The sequence below is a fragment of the Tenrec ecaudatus genome, chromosome X (assembly GCF_050624435.1).
Source record: "Tenrec ecaudatus isolate mTenEca1 chromosome X, mTenEca1.hap1, whole genome shotgun sequence".
Lineage (NCBI taxonomy): Eukaryota > Metazoa > Chordata > Mammalia > Afrosoricida > Tenrecidae > Tenrec > Tenrec ecaudatus.
In genome coordinates this window covers 86933036-86954598 of record NC_134548.1, presented here as the reverse complement: position 1 = coordinate 86954598, position 21563 = coordinate 86933036, and the positions used below count along the sequence as shown (strand labels likewise).

Below are 21563 nucleotides of genomic sequence, written 5' to 3'. Positions count from 1 at the left end.
ACGAGTTCCAGAGGGAATACCAAGAATAGACGTATGGGACAGTGTGGCAACCCACCAGATTCAACTGGAAAACACTCCTAAAGGTCAACAAACAGACCTTGAACTATTTAAAGGCTTGTCTTTTTTCTGTGTCATTGTGTGCCTTTGTTGTTTTCTTTTGTTGCATTGTTTTGCTCTCTTGTTCTTGTGCATACTATTATCTCTCCAGGTCTATCAAGAAGAGAGAGGCAGGATAAACAATCTGGAGGAGAAAACCAGGGGAATGACAGTTCTAGGGGGCCATGGGAGAGGGGAGGTGGGGGAAAGGAGGTGGGTGTTAAAAACCCAGGGACAAGGGATTAACAAGTGGTGCAAAATCAATGGTAAGGTGGGTGCAAGAGGTCTGGTAGGGCGTGATCAAGGGCATTGCAACCGAGAGAATTTACTGAAACCCAAATGAAGACTGAGCATGATAGTGGGGCAAGAGGAAAGTAAAAGAAAATAGAGGAAGGAACCAAGAGGGAAAGGGCATTTAGAGAGGTCTATTTATATATGACAATGGGAAATAGAACTATGTTCATATATTTATAGGTTTAGTATTAAGGTAGCAGATTGACAGTGGCCTCTATTCAAGTACTCCCTCAATGCAAGAACACATTTTTTTCTATTAAACTGGCATTCTCTGATGCTCACCTTCTCTACACGATTGCTGAAGACAAACAGGTACATAACCAAATGCGATGAAGAAAGCAGCTGGTGCCCAGTTCTCAAAAGATATAGCATCTGGGGTCTTAAAATTGTGAAGATAAATAAGCGTCCATCTAGTTGAGAAACAACAAATCCCACATGGAAGAAGCACACCAGTCTTTGTAATCATGAGATGTCAATTGGATCAGGTATCAAAGAACAAAAAATCCTATCATTTTGAATAAGGAGGAGTGCGGAGTGGGGACCTGAAGTCCATGTGTAGGCAACTAAACATCCCCTTACAGAAGGATCACAGAGCCAGTCAGGGAGCACTTTGGCACTGATGAAATATACAATTTTCTCTAGGTCTTTAATGCTTCCCCCCACCTCTATCATGATCCCAATTCTACCTTACAAATTCAGCTAGACCAGAGGATGTAACCTGGTACAGATAGGAACTGGAAACACAGGGAATGCAGGACAGATGAACTCCCTCAGGACCATTAATGAGAGAAGTGATACCAGGAGGGTAAGGGGAAGGTGGAGTACAAAGAGTGAACCAATCACAAGGGTCTATGTTTAACACCCCATCCCTGTGTGATGGACAAAAGAAAAGTGGGTTAAAGGAGATATCAGACAGTGTAAGTTATGAAAAAATAACCACAATAATTTATAAATTATCAGGGGTTTGTGATGGAGGGGGCTAGGGAAAGAGGGGGAAAATGAGGAGCTGATAGCAAGGGCTCAAGTAGAAAACAAATGTTTTGACAATGATGATAGCAACAAATGTACAAATGTGCTTGACACATGGATAGATGTAAGGATTGTGATCAGAGTTACATGAGCCCCAATTAAAATGGTTTTAAAAAGAGAAAAATCACTCCTGAAATGACAAAGTAGCCAAGCAGAAAAGTTGTTGTTCAATTTCAAATTCTAGTTTAACTACCACAGAATTTTACAAACAGATCCTAATTTTCAAAGGATCACAAAAAAATAATCCTTAATGAAGACAGTGCAAGATCTAAGCAATTGTCCAAATATTAACTATACATGCCCCAATAATTCACTGAGTTGTGATTTAGTTTTATATTATGTTGAATTTAGTAGAATTTTCTTATTAATTATAATTTTCTAATTTAATTTGGTCACATGTAACACACGTTTGTTACTTAACAGTTAATGTAATGACAAGACTGGACCCTAGAGATCTAATCATGAAGCATTTTCACTCTTGCCTTAGGGGAGTCACAGTAGATAAACTTGAATACACATAAATTTTAAGTGTTACAATAGTGTGGTGAGTGGAATCTGCAAATTAAATAAAAAAAACATCTCAATGATACTTCATCTTCATTTCATTAAATTACTAACTAGCATAGTTGATTAATTGCCCACAAAATAGTAAAGAATCACATACACTATTATCTTTAAATTAAGTTACTAACCTCAAAATAAGAAAAGCCAAAGGTAGTTTCTTAATATAGATAGCATAAAAAGTAATATGAGTCATTAGTCAACATGTTACCAAATTATGCACATATTTAGAAAATAGATTATCAGTGTATCTTTCCAACTATCCTGCCCAAACAATATACACTACCGATGGGTAGTTGCTGAATTTTAAATAACTTAAAATTAAATGCAATTTAAAATTGAGTTTTTCATTAAAATAGACACATGTGGGTAATAGCTGTTTTACAAATCAAAAATTGAGCAGCCAATTGAAATGAGCCCCAAGATATTACTGTGTAATTCTAAATACACTGGACAAATTAAAAAGTAATGCGGACATAGCCACTTGCAATAAAAATTCTATACAAAAAGAAATTGAAGGAAACGTCCTTAAGCTGGGATCTAGTGTTTATGGTTGTATTGAAAGATGAAAGACTGCCTACTTTACACAGGATTAAGATTTGTTATGAGAAAAGAAATGCCAGTATCACAGCTTCTACTAATCATTATGCTAGAAGGACTAGCTAGTTCATTAACAGAGGGAAAAGAAATATAAAGCTAACCAGATTGGAAAGGAAAGTAAATCTGCCTTTATTTGCAGAAAGTTTTATATACAGAAAATCATAATCTCAAAAAAGCTAATATAAAGGCACTTCAAAAATTTCATGGAAAAATGGAATAAAAAGATAATGGAAATATTCCCATGAAACTTTTGAATGCACCTAGTAGGTCTAGTAAGTAAATGTTTTGTTCTTAGGAGTCATGGAGTCACTTCACACTCTTATGATCCCTATGTACAAAGAACAAAGCCTGCCTGGTCAAGCACCACCCTCACAATTTAAAAATTTCAAACTTCAAAATCCTAATTGTGTTTCAATTTAGTAGGAAAGAGCAATTAAATTAAATTAGCTAAGTTTTGAATTCAAATTAAAAAAATACTACATAAAATGGCACTAAAGAACATGAAATCCTTAAGGGAAATTTTCATAATAGATGCTCAAGACTGGTACAATGAACATTACAAAACAATATTATTAGGAAATAAAGATCTAAATATGTGGAAAGATATACTCTGTTCCTGGATTGGTGGGCTCAATTTTAAGAAGCCAGTTTTCCTCAAATTGGTCTGCAGAATCAAGCCAATCCAAAATAAAACCCAATAGATTTTCTTTGGTTGATATTGAGAAGGTAAGTCAGGTATTTCTATAGAAATGACAAGGATTTAGATAAGTCTAAACAATTTTGAAACAGTAAGAGTAAAGCTGGAGATCCCACATAGCTGAGAATCCAGAAAGAGAAGTACACATATGGGCAACGGTCTCAGCAAATGTGACCTGGGAATTCAGCTGGTAAAGGCTGGTCTTTTAAAAAATGGTACTAGAATAACTAACTATCCACATGCAAAAATATGAACTGAACCTTATAATACACTTCATAAAAAGTAACTCAAAACAGATCTAAATACAAATCGTAACAATTCTAAAACTTCTAGCAGAAAATCAAGTAGAAATTCTTTGTGATTTTAAAATAAGCAAAGATCTCGTTTATAGAACAAAAAAGTATAAACTTTTGGGAAAATGTATATATTGAACATAATTAAGATGCATAAACTTCTTTTCCTCAAAGTATAATGTAAGGATGTGCAAAGGCAAACCTGCAGATTGGGAGAGAACATGTGCAAACATGTATCTGATAAAGTACCTGCATCCAAAAAGTATGAAGACATCTTAACAGTCAAAAATAAAGAAAAAGCAGCCAATCAGAGCCAATCATGTAGACCTCGCTTGCTAGTAACATTTAGAAGACAGAAGAGTATTATCAGGGATATACTTCAAAGTGTCCTAGTTCCCTTAAAACCTTGGTGTATTTAAAATCAATGTTTCTCCCTAAATATCTTTTTAATTTATAGCCTCAATTTATTTAATATTGGGAAAAATTCTATATATTGTGAAAAAATATGTTTAGAAAAAGAAAAGCTCTTTATTCATTGGAAACATATCCCTTTCAAAACTTAAAGTATATACTCTAAGCCCTTTTTAAAAATTATATAATTTTTAGAGTGAAAAAACTGGAAGCAGAATGGCAATTATTTATCTATCTCTTTGGGTTTTCACATACATTGCACAAACTAATTTCAGTATAAAATACATTTTTTAATTTCTTAGTAATAGTCTGGTCAGCGTAATCCGAAGAAAACTATGAACAGGAAGAGACTATTTACATATAAGATATGTAAATTACATAATCATAAGATTAGCAACAAGCATAAGGAAAATGTACTTTTGTTTACTTCTGAAAGTCATCTTTGCCTATTTTACACAGTTTCCTATAAAATCCCTGGAAGGTTAAACACAGAGATATGTAAATACCCTGCCGTATGGCTGAAAACACCTAAGAAAGCAAGGATGTCTGCTAAAAAAATAAAGGTTTGAAAAATGAAAGAAATACAAAGGCCAAATCTCATAAAATCATGACTTTCAAGTAAAAATGTTTTATACATCAGGACCAACCACGAAAGTCTTAAATGATATAATCAGCTTATTTATACTTCAAATGGGATTCTGGTAGCTATTTTTGGCTTTCTAGTGAATTTTGGAAGGAATGAATCAAGGAAATGTTTACAACTCACATAAATATTACCCACATTTGGAGGTTTCCCATAATTGACAGGGAGTTCTGGAGGCCGGTCTCTATGTAGAGCTGCAAAAGCAGGGCCATTCCATAGTGTACTCTTACAGTCTATGCAAAAATATCACCAGTTAGTCAAAGAATAGAGCGAAGTTTTGTTTAATTGTGCTTCAAAAGCAAAGGGCTGACTCAAAGTGCATTTGTTGAACATATTTTAACTATTAAAACCATGATAAAAATAGCATGCATATATTTGAGAATAAAAATAACATGCATATGCTAGAATCTAAATTATGAATAGTATTTGCCAACACCTCAACATATCACCAAGATATTTTATTTCTTTGAATATAACTGAGCCTTAGGTAAATATGTCATTGATTAATAAGATTTCTAGTTGGCATTGGGAGTTCCTTGATTGAAGGAATTAGTTTATTGTCAGTTTATTGTGCCAACCTGGACGATAAACACACGTGGGAATAATTAAAGGGATAAATGGCTCAGTGAGCTTCGCCTTTCGAGTTCTCAGGTCCTTGCTTTCTGATCGTTGGACCAGGGTGCAGCTGCCTTAGCCCGTTCCGTGCTTTAACTGGCAAGGATTACATACTGCAAGAAGAAGCCACATGGACCTCCCCTGATGCAGCCCTGGGTGCTGGAGCACCTGTGTCAAGACCCCTGCCAGCGCTGAGATGCTTACACATTCACTGACTCAGCATTCCTCCTGCAGTCAGAGTCATTGTGTCTGTTTTGTGAGATGGAGGAGGACTTTGTGGATTGGTGTTGGATATATGGGTTAATGGGTTAATGTTGGACTTGTGGGCTTGGGCAGCACCCCTTTGGGACGTTTTCTTGATGCACACTTAACTTTTATATAAAACTCTCTCTTATCCATGAGTTTCTGTGGATTTGTTAATCCAAAGTACCTAGCACATTGACTTTTAGGCTTCCATATATAACATTGTATAAGCAAGTACACTACTATCACACAAATTTGCTAGCAAAATTCAGACCCAATGGTACTTGGTGCCTGTCCACGCCATGAGGTACCTTATAGTTGTGCCATTACAGATAAGGAGACTGCATGTCAGATGATAACAAACCAAACCCATTGCCCACAAGACAATTCTGACCCAAAGCCATCCTGTAGGACAGGTGAGAACTGCCCCATTGGGTTGTCCAGGTTGTAAATGTTTTTTATAAGAGATTGCCCCATCTGTTCCAATCAAGCAACCAGTAGGATCACACTTTTCAATGAACAACTAAGTACTTTGACCACTGACTTCCAGGGCTCCCTGTCATGTGGTCCCTCACTGTACATAGTTCTGAGTGCTTTTTCTTTGACTTTTAGGCTTAAGTCAAGAGAAGTAAGTATTCTTAGGCAGTTTTGAAACAAAATATTCTATTATAATTCATTTCAAGCTTTCTACATTATTTGAATTAATTTTTTCCTTAACTTACAAGATGAGATGCTTAAAAACTGATACAATTCATGGAACTCTTTCACTTTGTGAATCAGCATTTAAAATAAAACACAATGCTAATAAAATAAGACATCGACTGTAACTGGCTGTTAGAGATAATTATCACTCCAAAATGGGTCCTTAACACCTTATTTCATAGTTTCTTGTTTATAAAATAACACATTATATATCTTACATATTAACGTTCCATATAAATTTCTGGTAAAATATCTATAAATTGAAAACCACTGCTGTAAAGAAATTGTTATGAAACAGTTCTAATAGGGTAGTATTTTTGTTTAAATATTTTTCAATTTTAAAGTAAACATATAATTTTCATTTGTGTGAGATAAAATGATAAATATGGTTAGGGTGCTATTATCTGGACTCACAAAGCATAAGAGCATTCTAACAGAACAAGAATGTTTAAAGCATTTATACTGCACTGATCAGCGTGACAAGGAGCCCTGGGGGTGCTGTATGGTAAGTGTTGGACTGCTAACCACAAGGTCATTAGTTCAAACCGTGGGAGAAATTCGTTCATGGTGGAAGCTGAGGCCAGCTGCTCCTGTGCAGACTGAAGGGTCTCAGAAACACTAAATAGGGTGTCTGAGTCGGAAGTGACTTGATGGTAGTGTGATCTGCAATCTCTACTCCACAGAATCAAAGGGAATTTACCTTATCTCTACCACATTCTGCTTTTTTGTTTTTGTTTGTTTGTTTGTTTGTTTTTTAAAAGGCCCCCTAATGATCCCTAAAAATGTGCCCATGCATTAAAAATGATCCCTAAAAATGTACCCATGCATTAAAAATGAACAAAAATAAGCATTCGCAAGACAAGAGATACCAGATAAAAATGAATAGACATACATGAAAATATTTCCCTAATAAAACAATAGGGTCCTTTTCACTATTTTATTTGATAAAGTATGCTTTTAACAAGTGAAAATCTTACCTTTAGCATCTCATAACAAAGACTGCAGACCTACACCCAGTAATGTCTGCACCCCAGGAAGGCCCTGAGGATCTCCTTATCTAGTAAAGGACCAATTCGCTCACAAAGTTTAAGGAGGTAATCTGGAGGAATGTGTGCATTGGCTGCCACCTAAAAAGCATAAAATAAAAATACAGAATCAGGAAGATAAAAATGTTAATGTATCCTACTTTAATACTTCAACCATATGGGCTTTGTTACTCCTCTGCTCAATGGCCACTTGTTTGACTACAAGCCTTTAAGGCCCCAGATATTACATGCTTTAATAGTCTGGCACCATCAGATTTCTTCATCACATGTGCTTAAGCACCCATTTTGTCTTCAGTGATCAGGTTGGAAAAGTGAGTATCATACAGTGCTACATGATTAGAACAGACTGTTCTTGTATGTAGGTGAGATGTTGGTCGAGGCACAAATCCCATCTGATTCCTTATTGTGTTTATATATATGTACATGTATAGACGAATACACCTATATTTATATAATTACATATTTACAAAATTATGTATGTATATTTAAATCTCTACTATATATGTTTTGCCTTCTTCTTTCCTCCTTTTCTGTTTCTTTCCTCCTGCCCCACTATAATGCTTACCCAACGTTCACCTCTCAATAATTCCTCAGGCACACTTTTCAAATGATCAGAACTGACCAGGAATGCTACACCCTCCTCAGCATCAATTTATAACCCTTTCTATACCTCTGTCCCTGTCACTATTGCCTCACCACTTACCTCTCCGACTCCTCCCCTTCCATGCCCCTGCCCCAAGCGTTGGTTGGGATTGCTTATCCAAGAGAGGGAGAGAGAGAGAGAGAAGGACCCTAAAAATAGTTCCAAGCCTAACTGGTTTCGGGACCCATAGTAGATGAACAGCTCTCTGTTAAAAAGCGGGCAGGCCCTGTTATAATCCCTCAGCCCGATCCCCTTTTCTTTCTGAGTGCCGTATCCCGGGACCCACACACCTACCAGCACTTATCCCCTTTTAGGTCTCAGCCTTTGTGTCTGAAAGGTGTGCATCCTACAGGCCCCTATCGCTCTAGAAGACAGATCTTGACATGTTCTTTGTGATAATAAACATACCATCATTCCTCTTCAATTTCTCATTCCCAGCATAGTTAGCTGACCATAAGAATTTCTGATTCTAAAGGGCCAATAGCAGTCCTTTCCAGCTCATTAATGCCTGTGATATTAATGTGTATGTACTGTTTTATATTTAAAAGTTCCAATATTCCTATATTTGTAGTTCATATACAGCCCATGTTGTAAATATTAATAGATGCTTGCAGCCATTTCATTTGAGTTGTAATACATAAGCAAATGAAGGTCCCAAAATGTTCATGCATTTGCATCTTTAAGGTCAACTCCAAGGAAGCAGCTATTCCCCAGTCCTATTTTGAAGTCCTTCCAAGCTGAGGGTCTCATCTTCGGACACTCTAGCCGACAACGTTGGATCGCTTTTCAGAAGCTTTTCAGTGGCCAATTTTTTCCGAAGTAGATCATCCGGTCTTTCTTCCTTGTCTATTTTAGTCAAACTCTGCTAAAACCAGTTCAATGTGGGCCACGCTGTGGTTTTTGAAATACCCGGCCAGAGCGCCCAGCACCATAGCAACATGCAAGTTTCCACAGTTCAACAAATGAAACATGAGGGGCAGATTTCTGGCTACAGTACCAATTCTTTCATATGCTACAATAAAATATAAATATGTGTTACCATCTAATCTCTCTCATTGAAATTGAGTCTATTCCAATTAAGAGTCATGCTACAGGCTGGAGCAGATCTGCCCCTGTGAGTTGCTAAGATTGTAAATCTTTACATGAATAGAAAGCCTCCTCTTTCTCCTGTAGAGGAGCTGGTTTCAAACTACAGACCTTGCAGTCAGCCGTCCAGCTGGTAACCCATTATGTCGCTAGGGCTCATATTAATTAGAAATGACCCTTCAAAACAAACCAAACCAAGTTCACTGCCATTAGTTGATTCTGATTCATAGTGACCCTATAAAACAGGGTAGAAATGCCCCAGGAGTTTCAAAGACTGTAACTCTTAGCAGTAGAGAGTCTTGCCTTCCTCCCAAGATATTATCCCCAAGTAAAAAAATAATATGAGACAAAAGAATAATTTTATAAATCAGCCCTACAGAACACCATGAGATTTTGTATGATCTGTCCACCGCAGAATGTTGAGCACCCACAGAGTGCCTGGCATGAAGTAGGCAAATCAAGTAGTTTTTGAGTGATTCACTGAAGGACTACAAATCAAAGTGAAACTTAAGTACAAACAATGATTATTTACAGAGCAAATTCTTAAGCCTCAGATCAAGGTTCCCCGATTTTCTTAGAGATTAAAGGTGTAGGAACTTCAAGCAATGTGTAGTCAACATTCAAGAAAAAGGTTATTCTACTGTGAGATTTTTAAAACCTAAAAATCACCAACATTGAGTTGATTCCAACTCATAGGTGTCCCACAGGGCGGGGGAGAAACGCCCTTGTGAGTACTTCGGGGAAGGGAATTTTTTATGGGAAAGAAGGCTTTGTCTTAACTGCACAGCGTGGCTAGAGGTTTCAAACTGAGATCTGTGTGGTTAACTGCCCAACATGTAACCACTGCGCCACCAGGGTTCCTCTTATTTTGGGTATTATTCTCAAAAAAGTATGCCGCACCAATTTCCTAAAAAGACAACAATTGGAGTGTGGACAACTGATAAAATGTGAGGAAAAATGGTAATTTACACTGTTTATTTTAGGTTTCTATCTACAAAGTTTAGTTTATAGTATAGAACAAAAAAATCAAATAAATTCTTCAAATTATTGCGCATACACCTGATTTTGTTTCTGAAGCAAGTAATTTCATAAAATTAACTTTTAGCAAAATGCTTAGTGAATATTATAGTCAAACCAAATGACGATTTTATCTAAAAATATTTCAAATTTTCTTTTTAGTGTATAAGAAAATTAGTGTCAATATTACAGAAACCACAGAGGTGAAGTTGACCCAAAATACTATTCCCGTCACTCAAGGAGAAAGTGCATTTAAATATGCTTAGAAAAAGAAAAGTACTTTATTCATTTGAAACATATCCCTTTCAAAACTTAATATATGCACTCTAGGCCCTTTTAAAAATGACATAATTTTTTTAGAGTGGAAAAACTGGGAGCAGAATGGCCATTATTTATCCATCTGTTTGGGTTTTCACATACCTTGTGCAAACTAACTTCAGTATAAAATAAAATTTTTAATTTCTTAGTAATAGTCTGGTCAGCATAATCCCAAGAAACCTATGAACAGGGAGGGATTGTTTTGTCTTAAGGCATATAAGATATATAAATAACATCATCATAATTTAAGCAACAGGAAAATATATTTTTGTTTACTTCTGAAAGTTATCTTTCCCTATTTTTACATAGATTCCTATAAAATTCCTGGGAAGTTAAACACAGATATATGTAAATACCCTGCCCTGTTGAGATACACATACCACCTCGAAGATTAAAAGAAGAATAAAAAGAATAACAGCAACTTAAAAAAATACTTGTGATTATTTCATTATTTGTATCCTATCTTATATTAATCAAAGGATTTTCAAGAAATCCAAGGATATATTCTAATGATTAAGGAATTACTAATTTTTAAAAGAAAATATTACAGAAAATTATTCAAAGAACATTTATATCATTCATCCAATAAAATCTACTATCAGTACACCAAATACAAGTGTTTGGATCTTAAATACTGAAGATCGCAGGCTTAGATATTCCATGCAGAAATCACTTGTCATTGTTTGATCTCATGAGTCGAATGATCTCTATCTACAATTCCCTTTCTGTTGGCTACTGGAATTGAATTTTAAAAACCCAATTACAATTATATGTTCATTAAAATCTCAAATGTTTTTTCTTTAAATGGTACATTTTTGGCATGTTTCTATTATCACGTATACGTATATTTTTCACCAAAGAGTTAAGAAATATATCATTTACATCTGAATCATTTAGTGTTTTGGATACTCAAAACTTTTATACACACTAGAATTGAAATATGAACAAGGTATCTGAACTCAAGTTGTGCATACCTCAGGAAATTTCACTGTGAGATCTCTACAGAGGAAAGTAAGGCGTTTACATTTTCGATCTTGCTCATTTAATGAATAATAATCTCAGCACAATGCTGGATATTAGCAAATTGACTGTCAATATAACAGACACCCCAAAGGTGAAGTGGACCCTAACTACTATTCCCATCACTCAAGTAAAAAGTGCACTTAACCTTAAAAACCCTACGTCAGTATTAGCAAGAAAGAAATTCTCGTATTTCTCACTATCATCATGAGAAGTTCAGTCTTTTCCCAAAACAACATATGAAACTGCTACTCCTTAGAAAATCTGTGTGCATAAATTACTCTTTAACAGTGAATAAATGAAAATTTCATTTTAAAAACACTAATATCTAACCCAAGTATGATTTGAGGGTAAAAAATGTATCTAGAAAATCATAGAAACATTTCCTAAAACAAAAACATCAAAATATTCAGCTATTGTTTCATAACATACCCTTCTTCTAGATCTATGTGCTTTTGAAGACAATGCATATTTACATATCTTGAAGCCTTCACTGCAGAATCCTGTGCTCTTTTGTATCTGCTATTTTGACATGTACACCATCACAAATTGTCAGTTTTGATATCCTTAAGGGATACAAATTGTGTTCCTTTTAAATTTTGAGGTCTGGGAACAAAAACAAACTCCAAAGGGTAAGGTCAGTGTTGTATGGTAAATGGGGTAAGGTTGCTCAACAAAGTTCTCACAGGATAAGCCTTGCTGGCCTGAAAGAGTGAGTAGGTGTATTGTTGTGATTAGGAAAAAACTACCTTGGTGTAACTTTTCTGTTCTTATTCTAACCAATGTACCTTTTCATCTTCCTAAATATTCATAATCATCTTTCACCCTGCGTCTCCCAAGAAAATCTCTCAAGATGATGCCTCTGGAATCCCAAAGACAACTGCAAAACCTGAGCTGATCTCTGTGCTTTGAATTTAGCTGGCCTAGCAGATCCAAGCCTGGTCCTTTTTTTCCCCTGAAGCTACCCGAACAAAACTAAGAAAATTGTCAACAGCTACTCACTACTCAAGGGGACATGGTAACACACTAATCTTGGAATTAACCGGAACATATGAACTAGAATCCTGTTAGCAATAATTTTTTACTTCCCCGTGTGTATATACAGATACATACAAATATATTTCTCTTTATATATGTAATTACACTACTAAAAATCTCTCAAGGTACTAAGTAAAAAGGAACATGTTTAATTTTTTCACAAAAATTATACTTTCAGATTTACATAAACTTCATTGTTTTCACAACACTTTGCCAGAAGCAGATCGTTATATCTGCACCAGCAGAAGTGAGGTATCTGGTTGTGCCTTTAGTTGATGGACACAACTAAAAAATAATTTATTTTAATGAATTTTAAGTAAAAACTTATACTTCAAACACAGCATGTTTTACGCTAATTCCTGCCATAGTAAACTTATAGGACAGGGTAAAACTGCCCCCTGAGGGTTTACAAGACTATACATAACTTTTGTTAAAAATCATTTTATTGGGGGCTCATACAACGCTTATCACAACCCATACATACACCCATTGTGTCAAGCACATTTTGACATTTGTTGCCATCATGATTTTAAAAACATTTGCTTTCTACTTAAGCTCTTGGTACCAGCTTCTAATTTCCCCCCTCCCTTCCCAGTACCCCATCCCTCATGGACCCTTCATAATGTATAAATTATTATTATTTTGTCATATCTTATAGTCTCTGACATCTCCCTTTACCAACTTTCTGTTGTCCACCCACCAGGGAGAATGTTATATGTAGATCCTTGTAATCGGTTCCCCCTTTCTACCCCAAATTCACTCTACCCTAGTAGTATTGCAACTCTTAACGCTTGTCCTAAAGGGTTCCTCTGTCATGGATTCCCTGTGTTTCCAGTCTCTATCTGTACTGGTGGACATCCTATAGTCTAGCCAGATTTGTACGGTAAAATTGGGATCAGGATAGTGGGTGGGAGGAAGAATTTATGGATCAGAGGAATGTTGTATGTCTCATCGTTGCCATACTGCACCCTTACTGGCTCATCTCCTCCCCATGATCCTTCTGTAAGGGGATGTCCAGTTCCAGACAGATACCCCGATCAGCACTCCCCCTCATTCACAATGATTTTTTTTCATTGATGCCTGGTACCTGATCCCTTCGGCACCTCGTGATCACACAGGCAGGTGTGCTACTTCCATGTGGGCTTTGTTGCTTCTGAGCTAGATGGCTGCTTGATAACCTTCAATCCTTTAAGACCCCAGACATTATATCATTTGATAGCCAGACACCATCAGCTTTCTCCCCCACATTTCCCTATACCCCCATTTGTCTTCAGAGATCGTATCAGGAACCTGAGCACACAATGATATAATTTTTTTTCTTTGATGCCTGATACCTGATCCCTTCAACAACTCATGATCACACAGCCTGGTGTGCTTCTTCCATGTGGGCTTTGTTGCTCCTGAGCTAGATGGTGCTTTTTTTTTTACCTTCAAGCCTTTGAGAATCCAGACACTATGCTATATCTTTTGATAGCCGGGCACCATCAGATCAGTTTCTTTACCACATTTGCCCATACACCCATCTGTCCTCAGTGATAATATCAGGAAGGTGAGCACACAATGATATAATTTTTTTGCCTTTGATGCCTGAAACCTGATCCTTTCAACACCTTGTGATCACACAGGCTAGTGCGATATAAATATGTATGGGAGTAGAAAGCCTCATCTTTCTCCTATAGAGCTGCCTATAATTTGAAACGGCTTATCTTGCTGTTAGCAACCCAACGCTAACCCAAAATTAGTCACTTAATAAATTCACAATTCACATCAGTGGCCACATTATAAATATACTTTAAAATACACTATGTAATGAATTTACACCAAGAGATCTTAATCTAAATTCTACTAAGTAATAACTACCTTTCAAAGCAAATCAACATAACCCACTGCTGTCACGTTTATTTGCACTCACAGAGACCTTTAGGACAGAGTAAACCTGGCCCCATAGGGTTCATAAGCATGTAAAGTTTACAGTGACAAAACTTTCTCCTGCAAAGCAGTGGCTGGATTCAAATAACTGACCTTCACATGTTAGTAGCTGAGCCCTTTAACCACTATTCCAGAGTTCCTCAAATTTTTTCCCATAAAGTTAATGTATTAAGGACTGTAGAAAGAATAAGTTAGTAATTGAATATATGATAGAATATTTTAGTCCTAAAATGAATGATCCTATACTCATTTGACATAACACTCTAATGGAATTATTGCACAACTTTTTGTTCAATAAACTCACTGACATTACTGGTAAAAACATAGCATGCTTACTTATTAGGCTTATAGAGAAAAAAATGTTAGAATTTGTACAGCTTCAATGGGATAACCTTTGAAACTCTATGGAGCAGTTCTACTCTGTGAGTCAAAATCAACTCGAGGACAGCTGGGTATGAATTTGGTATATGAGTAGAGGATTGATGAGTAACTCCAAAAATAATGCCGAGAAATTGATTAGTACATTTTGGGATTTTATTATTTTGATTTTATACTTCAAATGCAATAACTATGGTATTTTCCATTTTGAAATTTAAATAATATTAACTTGTCACCATGAACAATGCATAGTAAGTCAAACATTTGTTCATATCATATTTGGAAAAAGATATTTAAAATAAAGTACTACAATTAGAAACTAAGATAAAACCAAACTCACTGCTATTGAGTCACTTCCGCTCCATTGCTACCCTAAAGGGCAAGGTAGAACTGCCCCTGTGGGTTTCCAAGAGGGCAACTCTTCATGGGATTGGAAAACTCCATCTTCCTCTGTGGAGATGCAGGTAATTTCTAAGTGCTAACCTTGCAATTAGCAGCCTAATGTGTATCCACTACGCCCCCAGGGCTCCAGAAGAAATTGAGACATACCTACCTAAATGAATGAACACACCACGTTCATGGATAGGGGAAAAAAATGAAAGAAAACATTGTGAAAAAGTTAAAACTACCCAAAGCAATCTAGAGATACAACTCCATTGAAAGGGAAAAATGCAGTCTCTTTAACAAATGGGGCTGTCAAAATTGGATATCTTTGCAGAAAAATTAAACAAGATACATACTTCACATCAAAAATAGAAATTCCTATACATAAATCCTAAAACTATAAGGATAATCAAAGAAATATAGGGCCAAATCTCAGGGCTTTCCTTTATGGCATAAAATACAAACATAATCAGAAATTCACAAACAGCAGAATACAAACTATAAACCAGAGATCTCTACAAATTAAGCCCTTATTATGCACATAAAAAGATTTACACAAAAGAGAACCTATTGATTGTGAAAAAAATTGACAATGAGTGAGCCCAAATTGACAATGAACTAATCTCAAAAATTTACAGAAAACTTCACCACCTCTACAACAATAAGACAATTGAAAATTAAATAATATATTTTTCAAGTGGACAAGGACCTCATGGACACTTGATAAGAGAAGAGACTCAGGCAACTAACAAATACGAATGATATGAATCAATATCCATATAATCAGCTAGTAAAGACATATAAGTTAAAATAACAGCCAGAGATCACTTCACCCCAGCATAAGAGTAAAGCTCAATTAAGGGCAGTGTAGCCAAGAGCAATTACCAAAATCCGAATGAAGGCCAAACTTGATAGTATGGCAGGAGGAAAGTAAAGGAAATAGAGAAAAGACCTGGGAGGCAAAGGATATTTACAGAGGTTGAAATAAAGGCAAGTATGCATGGAAATGCATTTATATACAATGACAGGGGAATGGCATGTATTTGTTTATAAAACATTACAGTAGCAGATGGACATTAGGCCTTCACTCAAAAACTCCCTGAGCACAAGAATAATTTGCTCTGCTAACAGGCACTCTGTGATGTTCACCTTCCCTGACACGATTGCTAAAGAAAAAATGGGTGCATAAGCAAAAGTGGTTAAAAAACTTATGATGCCCAACTTGAAGATAAACAAGGGGCCATCTAGCTGAGAAACAAGAAAGTCCACATGGAAGAAGCACAGCAGCCTCTGTGAACATGAGGTATTGATGGGGTCAGGGATCACAGAAGCAAACCAAAACAAACAAGTAAAAAGAATTCAATGGGAACTAGGGGGAAGGCAGAGTGGAGACCCAGAGTCCAATGGTAAAATTGAACACCCCATGCGAGGGCCAGAAGGAAGAAAAGAGCCAGTCAGGATGCAGTATAACACCACTGAAATACACACCCTGCCTCTAGTTCCTTACTGCCCCAACCCCACACTACCATGACCCCATCCTATCTTGCCAATCTGGCTAGACCAGAACATGTATAGTGGTACAGATAAGAGCTCACCACACAGGGACCACAAGAAGATAAGCCCCTCAGGACCAGATAGGAGGTCAGCTGTACTAGGAGGGTAGGGTGGGGGTAAGGGGGAACCCATCACAATGATCGGTGTATGGGGCCCCTCCCAGATGGATGGACAGCCGATAAGTGGGTGAAATGAGACAAGACTCAGTGTAAGACACGAAAAATAAAGAGAATCTCTAAATTATAACGGGGATGTGGGGAGGTAGGGTAGGTGTGGGAGGGATTAAAAAATGAGGAGCTGATGCCAGGCACTGGAGTAGAAAGAAAATAATTTGAAAAAGATGATGACAACAAATGTACAGATTTGTGTAGCACAATGGATATGTGTATGGATTGTGATAAGAGCTGCAAGAGCCCCCAACAAAAGAAAAAAGTGCTGCTGAGGGGTTAGAGAGATTACCCTCGCACCCTAATGGTAGGAGTGTACAATGGTGCCAATATTGTTGAAAATGGCATTTCCTTTCATTTGTTATGTAGTGACCGGGCCCTGTGAGTAGCCATCTAAGGTGCAACTATTGCACTTTCCATCAGGAGCAAAGAAGGGTGAAAAAATTAAAAGCACGTGGAAAGTATTAGTTCAAAGTACTAACCGACCACGTAAACCTCAGCTTCCAGACCCTGAGGCCAAAAGAACTCAATGGTGCCCAGCTGCTACTCTGAAAGGGATCACAGTGTAGAGAGTTCTGAATAGAGTAAGAAAAATGTGACACAAAACTCAGGAACAGAAAACGAACCAGCTTTATTAGCCCAAGAAAGAATGGTGAAGCCCCCAGTACTGTAACTCTTAATCATAACTCTTCAGGTCCGAAACTGAATTTGCCCCACAGGCTCAACTTTCATTCAAACAGCAGGTCTTTAAAAAGAAGTCTGAAACCAGGGAGATATGCACTCCTTATTACAATCAACCATATGGAATCACAAGGGAAAAACTAGAAAAGAAGACAAATAGAAACAGCAAACACTGGAAGGAAGTGGTAAGAGTGAAGTTGCATGGTGGAACTAACCATAAATGTCATGTAACTAAATGTTTAGTTGAATGGAAAAACCACTTTAATTTGCTGTGTAAATTTTCACAGAAATCACAATTAGAAGGGAAAAAGAGAGGGAGGGGGATATATGTCTGTAGCTATTTTAAAAGACTACTACTATCTCGATTGGTGCGATAAAGCCTGTATCACACAGGCTTCTTAGGCTTTGATTCTCAGTATTTTTATACCTCATCAAAAAAGAATCACAAAGAAGGGAAGAGTCACCAGGCTAATAGCATTTAAATGCAATTTTAATCCAAAGCAAAAGAAAACATGGAATCCAAATCTGCTGCCATTGAGTCTATTCTGACTCATGGAAACCCTACTGGACAGTTTAGAACTGCCCCCATGTGAAGCTTTCTCCCATGGAGCGGTTGTTGATGTCAGACTGTTGATCTGGTTGCTGGCAGCGTGATGTGTAGCTACTCTACCCCCAGGGCTCAGTAACTAAAAGAAAGCTGTCACTAAATATTAGATGTCGGGGTTTCCGTAGTCTTTTTGTATGAAAGCACACTGTAAACATCGTGGACCTGACTCCAAACTAACATTAATACTGCGCATTAAGTCACTAAAGTAAAAACAAATCAATACTCAGGTAGCATACTTGTATTTTCATTTCTGATGTAAAAGAATCCTACACCAAAAAGTGTGATGCATAATCCAGGGCAAAAGTTTGCAAACCCTGGTTGCTCCTTGGTTAATTGAATAAAGTCTTATGTGGACGGCCAATCTTTTATATCCATTGCTTATAGCTGCTTTTCAACTATATGTAGCAATAGACTTTAGTCCTAAAACGTCTAAAACATAGATTTGTCTTGACAATTGCATATAAAATTGCATAATTTTACTAAGTTTCAAGAAATTCTGAGACATTATTACTTCTATGTCTCATGAATCACAAGGGGTAGTTTTGTCCATTAATAATAGCAACCTTATTGAGTTGACTCCAACTCTTTGCAATATCATGCTTGACAGAGTAATAGGGTTTTCTGTGGCTGATTTTTATTAAGTAGGTCACTTTTGCAAAGCACCTCTTGGTAGACTGCAATCTCCAACCTTTTGTTTTACATGACCCAGTGACTCCTGGCCTATTAACATGTATCTTAATTGGATGTTTTTAAAATGACAAATCATGTTCAGGAAGGTAGTTGGGTTTGAATATCTAATGTACAATTTATTATATTTAGTATAAAAATTTATGAAATGCACAATAAGTAAAATTACTTATTGATAATCAGTACAATTATATTATCTCAACTTTGTTAAGAAAGGAAGCGATGTGAAGGGTAGGAAAGGGAAGGGAGGGGTGGGAACTAACGTGGGAAGAAAAGAAATTTGGGAAGACAATATGCAATAAATTAGAGCCCGTCAATAAATAATAAATAAAGAATGTGTATAGTATGCAAAATGTCCATGATTACTATGCACAAAAACAAAACTATGAATGAGAAATTGAACGTTTAAATTGAAACACCAAAAACAAACAAATAAACTCACTGCCAACACATCAATACCTACATATATTGACCCTATAGGACAGAGTAGAATTGTCCCTGCGCTTCTGAGATTACCACTCTTGATGGGAGTAGAAAGTCCTTTTTTTCTCCCAAGGAGCTTTCGAATTGCTCATCTTATGTTTAGCAGGCCGAGGCCACCAGGACTTCCATAGATTGACATATCTTGCCCCCCCAAAATATTTGTAAATTCTAACTTCTATGCCTGTGGTTTTAATCTCATTTGGGAATGGGTTGTCTTTGTTATGCAAATCAATCAGGATAAGTAAAGGTGTACTGTAAATTAATCTCTTTTGAAAGATAAGAGATCAAATAAGATTAAACAAATAAACCAAGCAGAGATGGGAGGAGAGAGAAACTAACCATATAAAGATCATCCAGGAACAGAAGCTGAAAGAAACATGTACCTTTTACCCAGAGCCAAGAGAAGACAATGCCTTCCTGTAGAGCCCTTCCCTGAATCTAGATTGTGATTTTTACCCTCTTAAATGATGAGTCAATGCATTGATTTGTTACAGCCATCCACTTGGGTGTTTTTGTTAGAGTAGCCAATCAGGTGTGGTGTGTGGCTTACAATTTCAAGTCAAGCACTAAGATGGTCTCAGAGAAGGTGTCTCTGAGGTGACCCTTACACACACTACTTATACAGTGCAGGGAGGTCAGTAGAAAGCCACGTGGACATTTAAGGATTCTAGAGACAGCAAACAGCCAGCCAAATGGTAGGAAATAGCTAGCGTGTTCAAGATAAAGCAGAGAGGGTAGCAGCTGAAGGAGATTAAGAAAGGGCAAGTGAGTATTGATGAGGCAAGGTCAAAAGGAACAAAGTTTTCTAGGGCCTAGTTGGTCATTTTAAAGACACAGGCTTTAACTCTGAGAGTGGAATCTACAGGGTTTCTGAACAGTCGCGACGTGTTCTCCCTTCCCTTTTAACATCAATCTGACCGCTGAGGAAAGGGCGACATAGAGGCAGGAGCAAAGACAGGAGACACTTGAAGATCAGTTAGGAGCATATTCCAATGTAGGCCTAAAACCTACAATGGAAGGAATGATCAAAGTCCTGAGAACTTGTCAGAATCTGAATATATTTTGACAGTAGAGCAAATATCATTTGTTGGCCAATTAGAAATGGGGTGAAAAAGAAAAAAAACACGAGATCACCCAAAGGTTTGATATTCGGTAATTGGAAAAAAATGAACTTTCCATTTGTTGACGTGGGGAGATGCAGATGTGAGCATATCCAGGGAAGAAAATGGAGAAGTGAATTACTGAATATGGTAAGATTGAGATGCTTCAGAAACAAGCACTTGATGACATGCAAAGATTGAACACACCAGTATGTAGCTAAAAAGAGGTCCAAGGTGATATATCTATATCTGTATCTATATCTCTGTCTGTATCTATATCTACATCTACATCTATATATTTTGAAGCCTTGAGACTCAGTAAAATCTCTAATGGAGAAATTGATAGAAAAAATGCCCCTGAATCTCTAGGATACACCAATATCCAAAATGTGCAAAAGAAAATGAGAGAACACTAGTAAACCAAAATATAAAGGAATCAGTTTCATAAATATTTTTCAATGTAACCAAATAGACATTATTTTCTGTTTTCGAGAGGGTCTCCAAGTTCTAGAAATAATCAGTCAGATTACATGGTTGGAACATAAGACATTGGTAATCTCCACAAACAAAATCCATGATATAATCTTGTCTGGTCAAATTCTGACGTCAACATTTTTTAATTGAATACACCTTCAACCCAATTCTTGCTAACTCATTACATAGGTGAAATATTATTTAAGTAATATACAGAAAAACATTAACTTGTACACCAATAGGAAAAGTAAATGAAAATTCTCTCATCCTCAAAAGTGACCTTTTTGACTTACATGTAAAAGATCATTTCAGAAAGATTCTTGTTTTGCTTCCAGTATCATAAAGAAGATGGCAAAGTTCTACTTATTAGGTTTTATTAAGTGAAATATTATTTGGTGGTTCCTAAGACTTTTACCATCAATATCTGGTAAAAACATTTTTTCAAGTTAGAATCTATATCTTGTCCAAGAGCTATTAATGTGTTTCCTAAGGCATTTATTTACTAGTCATATCTCCTCTTTACAAACTGAAGAGTTATGGAAGTTGTTTCATATTGTATTTGAAGAATCTCTCTAATCCATTTTATCATTATTTCTAAATGAATAGATTCATATGAAAAATATTGATTTTAACAAATTGTCCGCAGTCTAGGAGGAATTCTCCTAAGAGAGGATCGTTCTGTTGTTGATATCTACACAATGTGTGTGTGTGCGTTTGTGTGCATGAACGTTCATCAGATGTTAGAGGTCTGGATTCATTTTTCTTAC

At 36.5% G+C, this 21563-nt stretch overlaps 1 protein-coding gene across 1 annotated transcript in view; it reads right to left on the bottom strand.

The window, feature by feature from the left end:
• Window positions 1-7191: 7191 nt before the first annotated feature.
• Window positions 7192-21563, bottom strand: part of LOC142433495 (bromodomain and WD repeat-containing protein 3-like) — a 64593-nt gene continuing 50221 nt past the window's right edge. Inside the window, exon 6 of the mRNA XM_075538389.1 lies at window positions 7192-7311. Coding sequence (XP_075394504.1) covers window positions 7192-7311 — 120 coding nt within the window. The remainder of the gene's footprint in view (window positions 7312-21563) is intronic.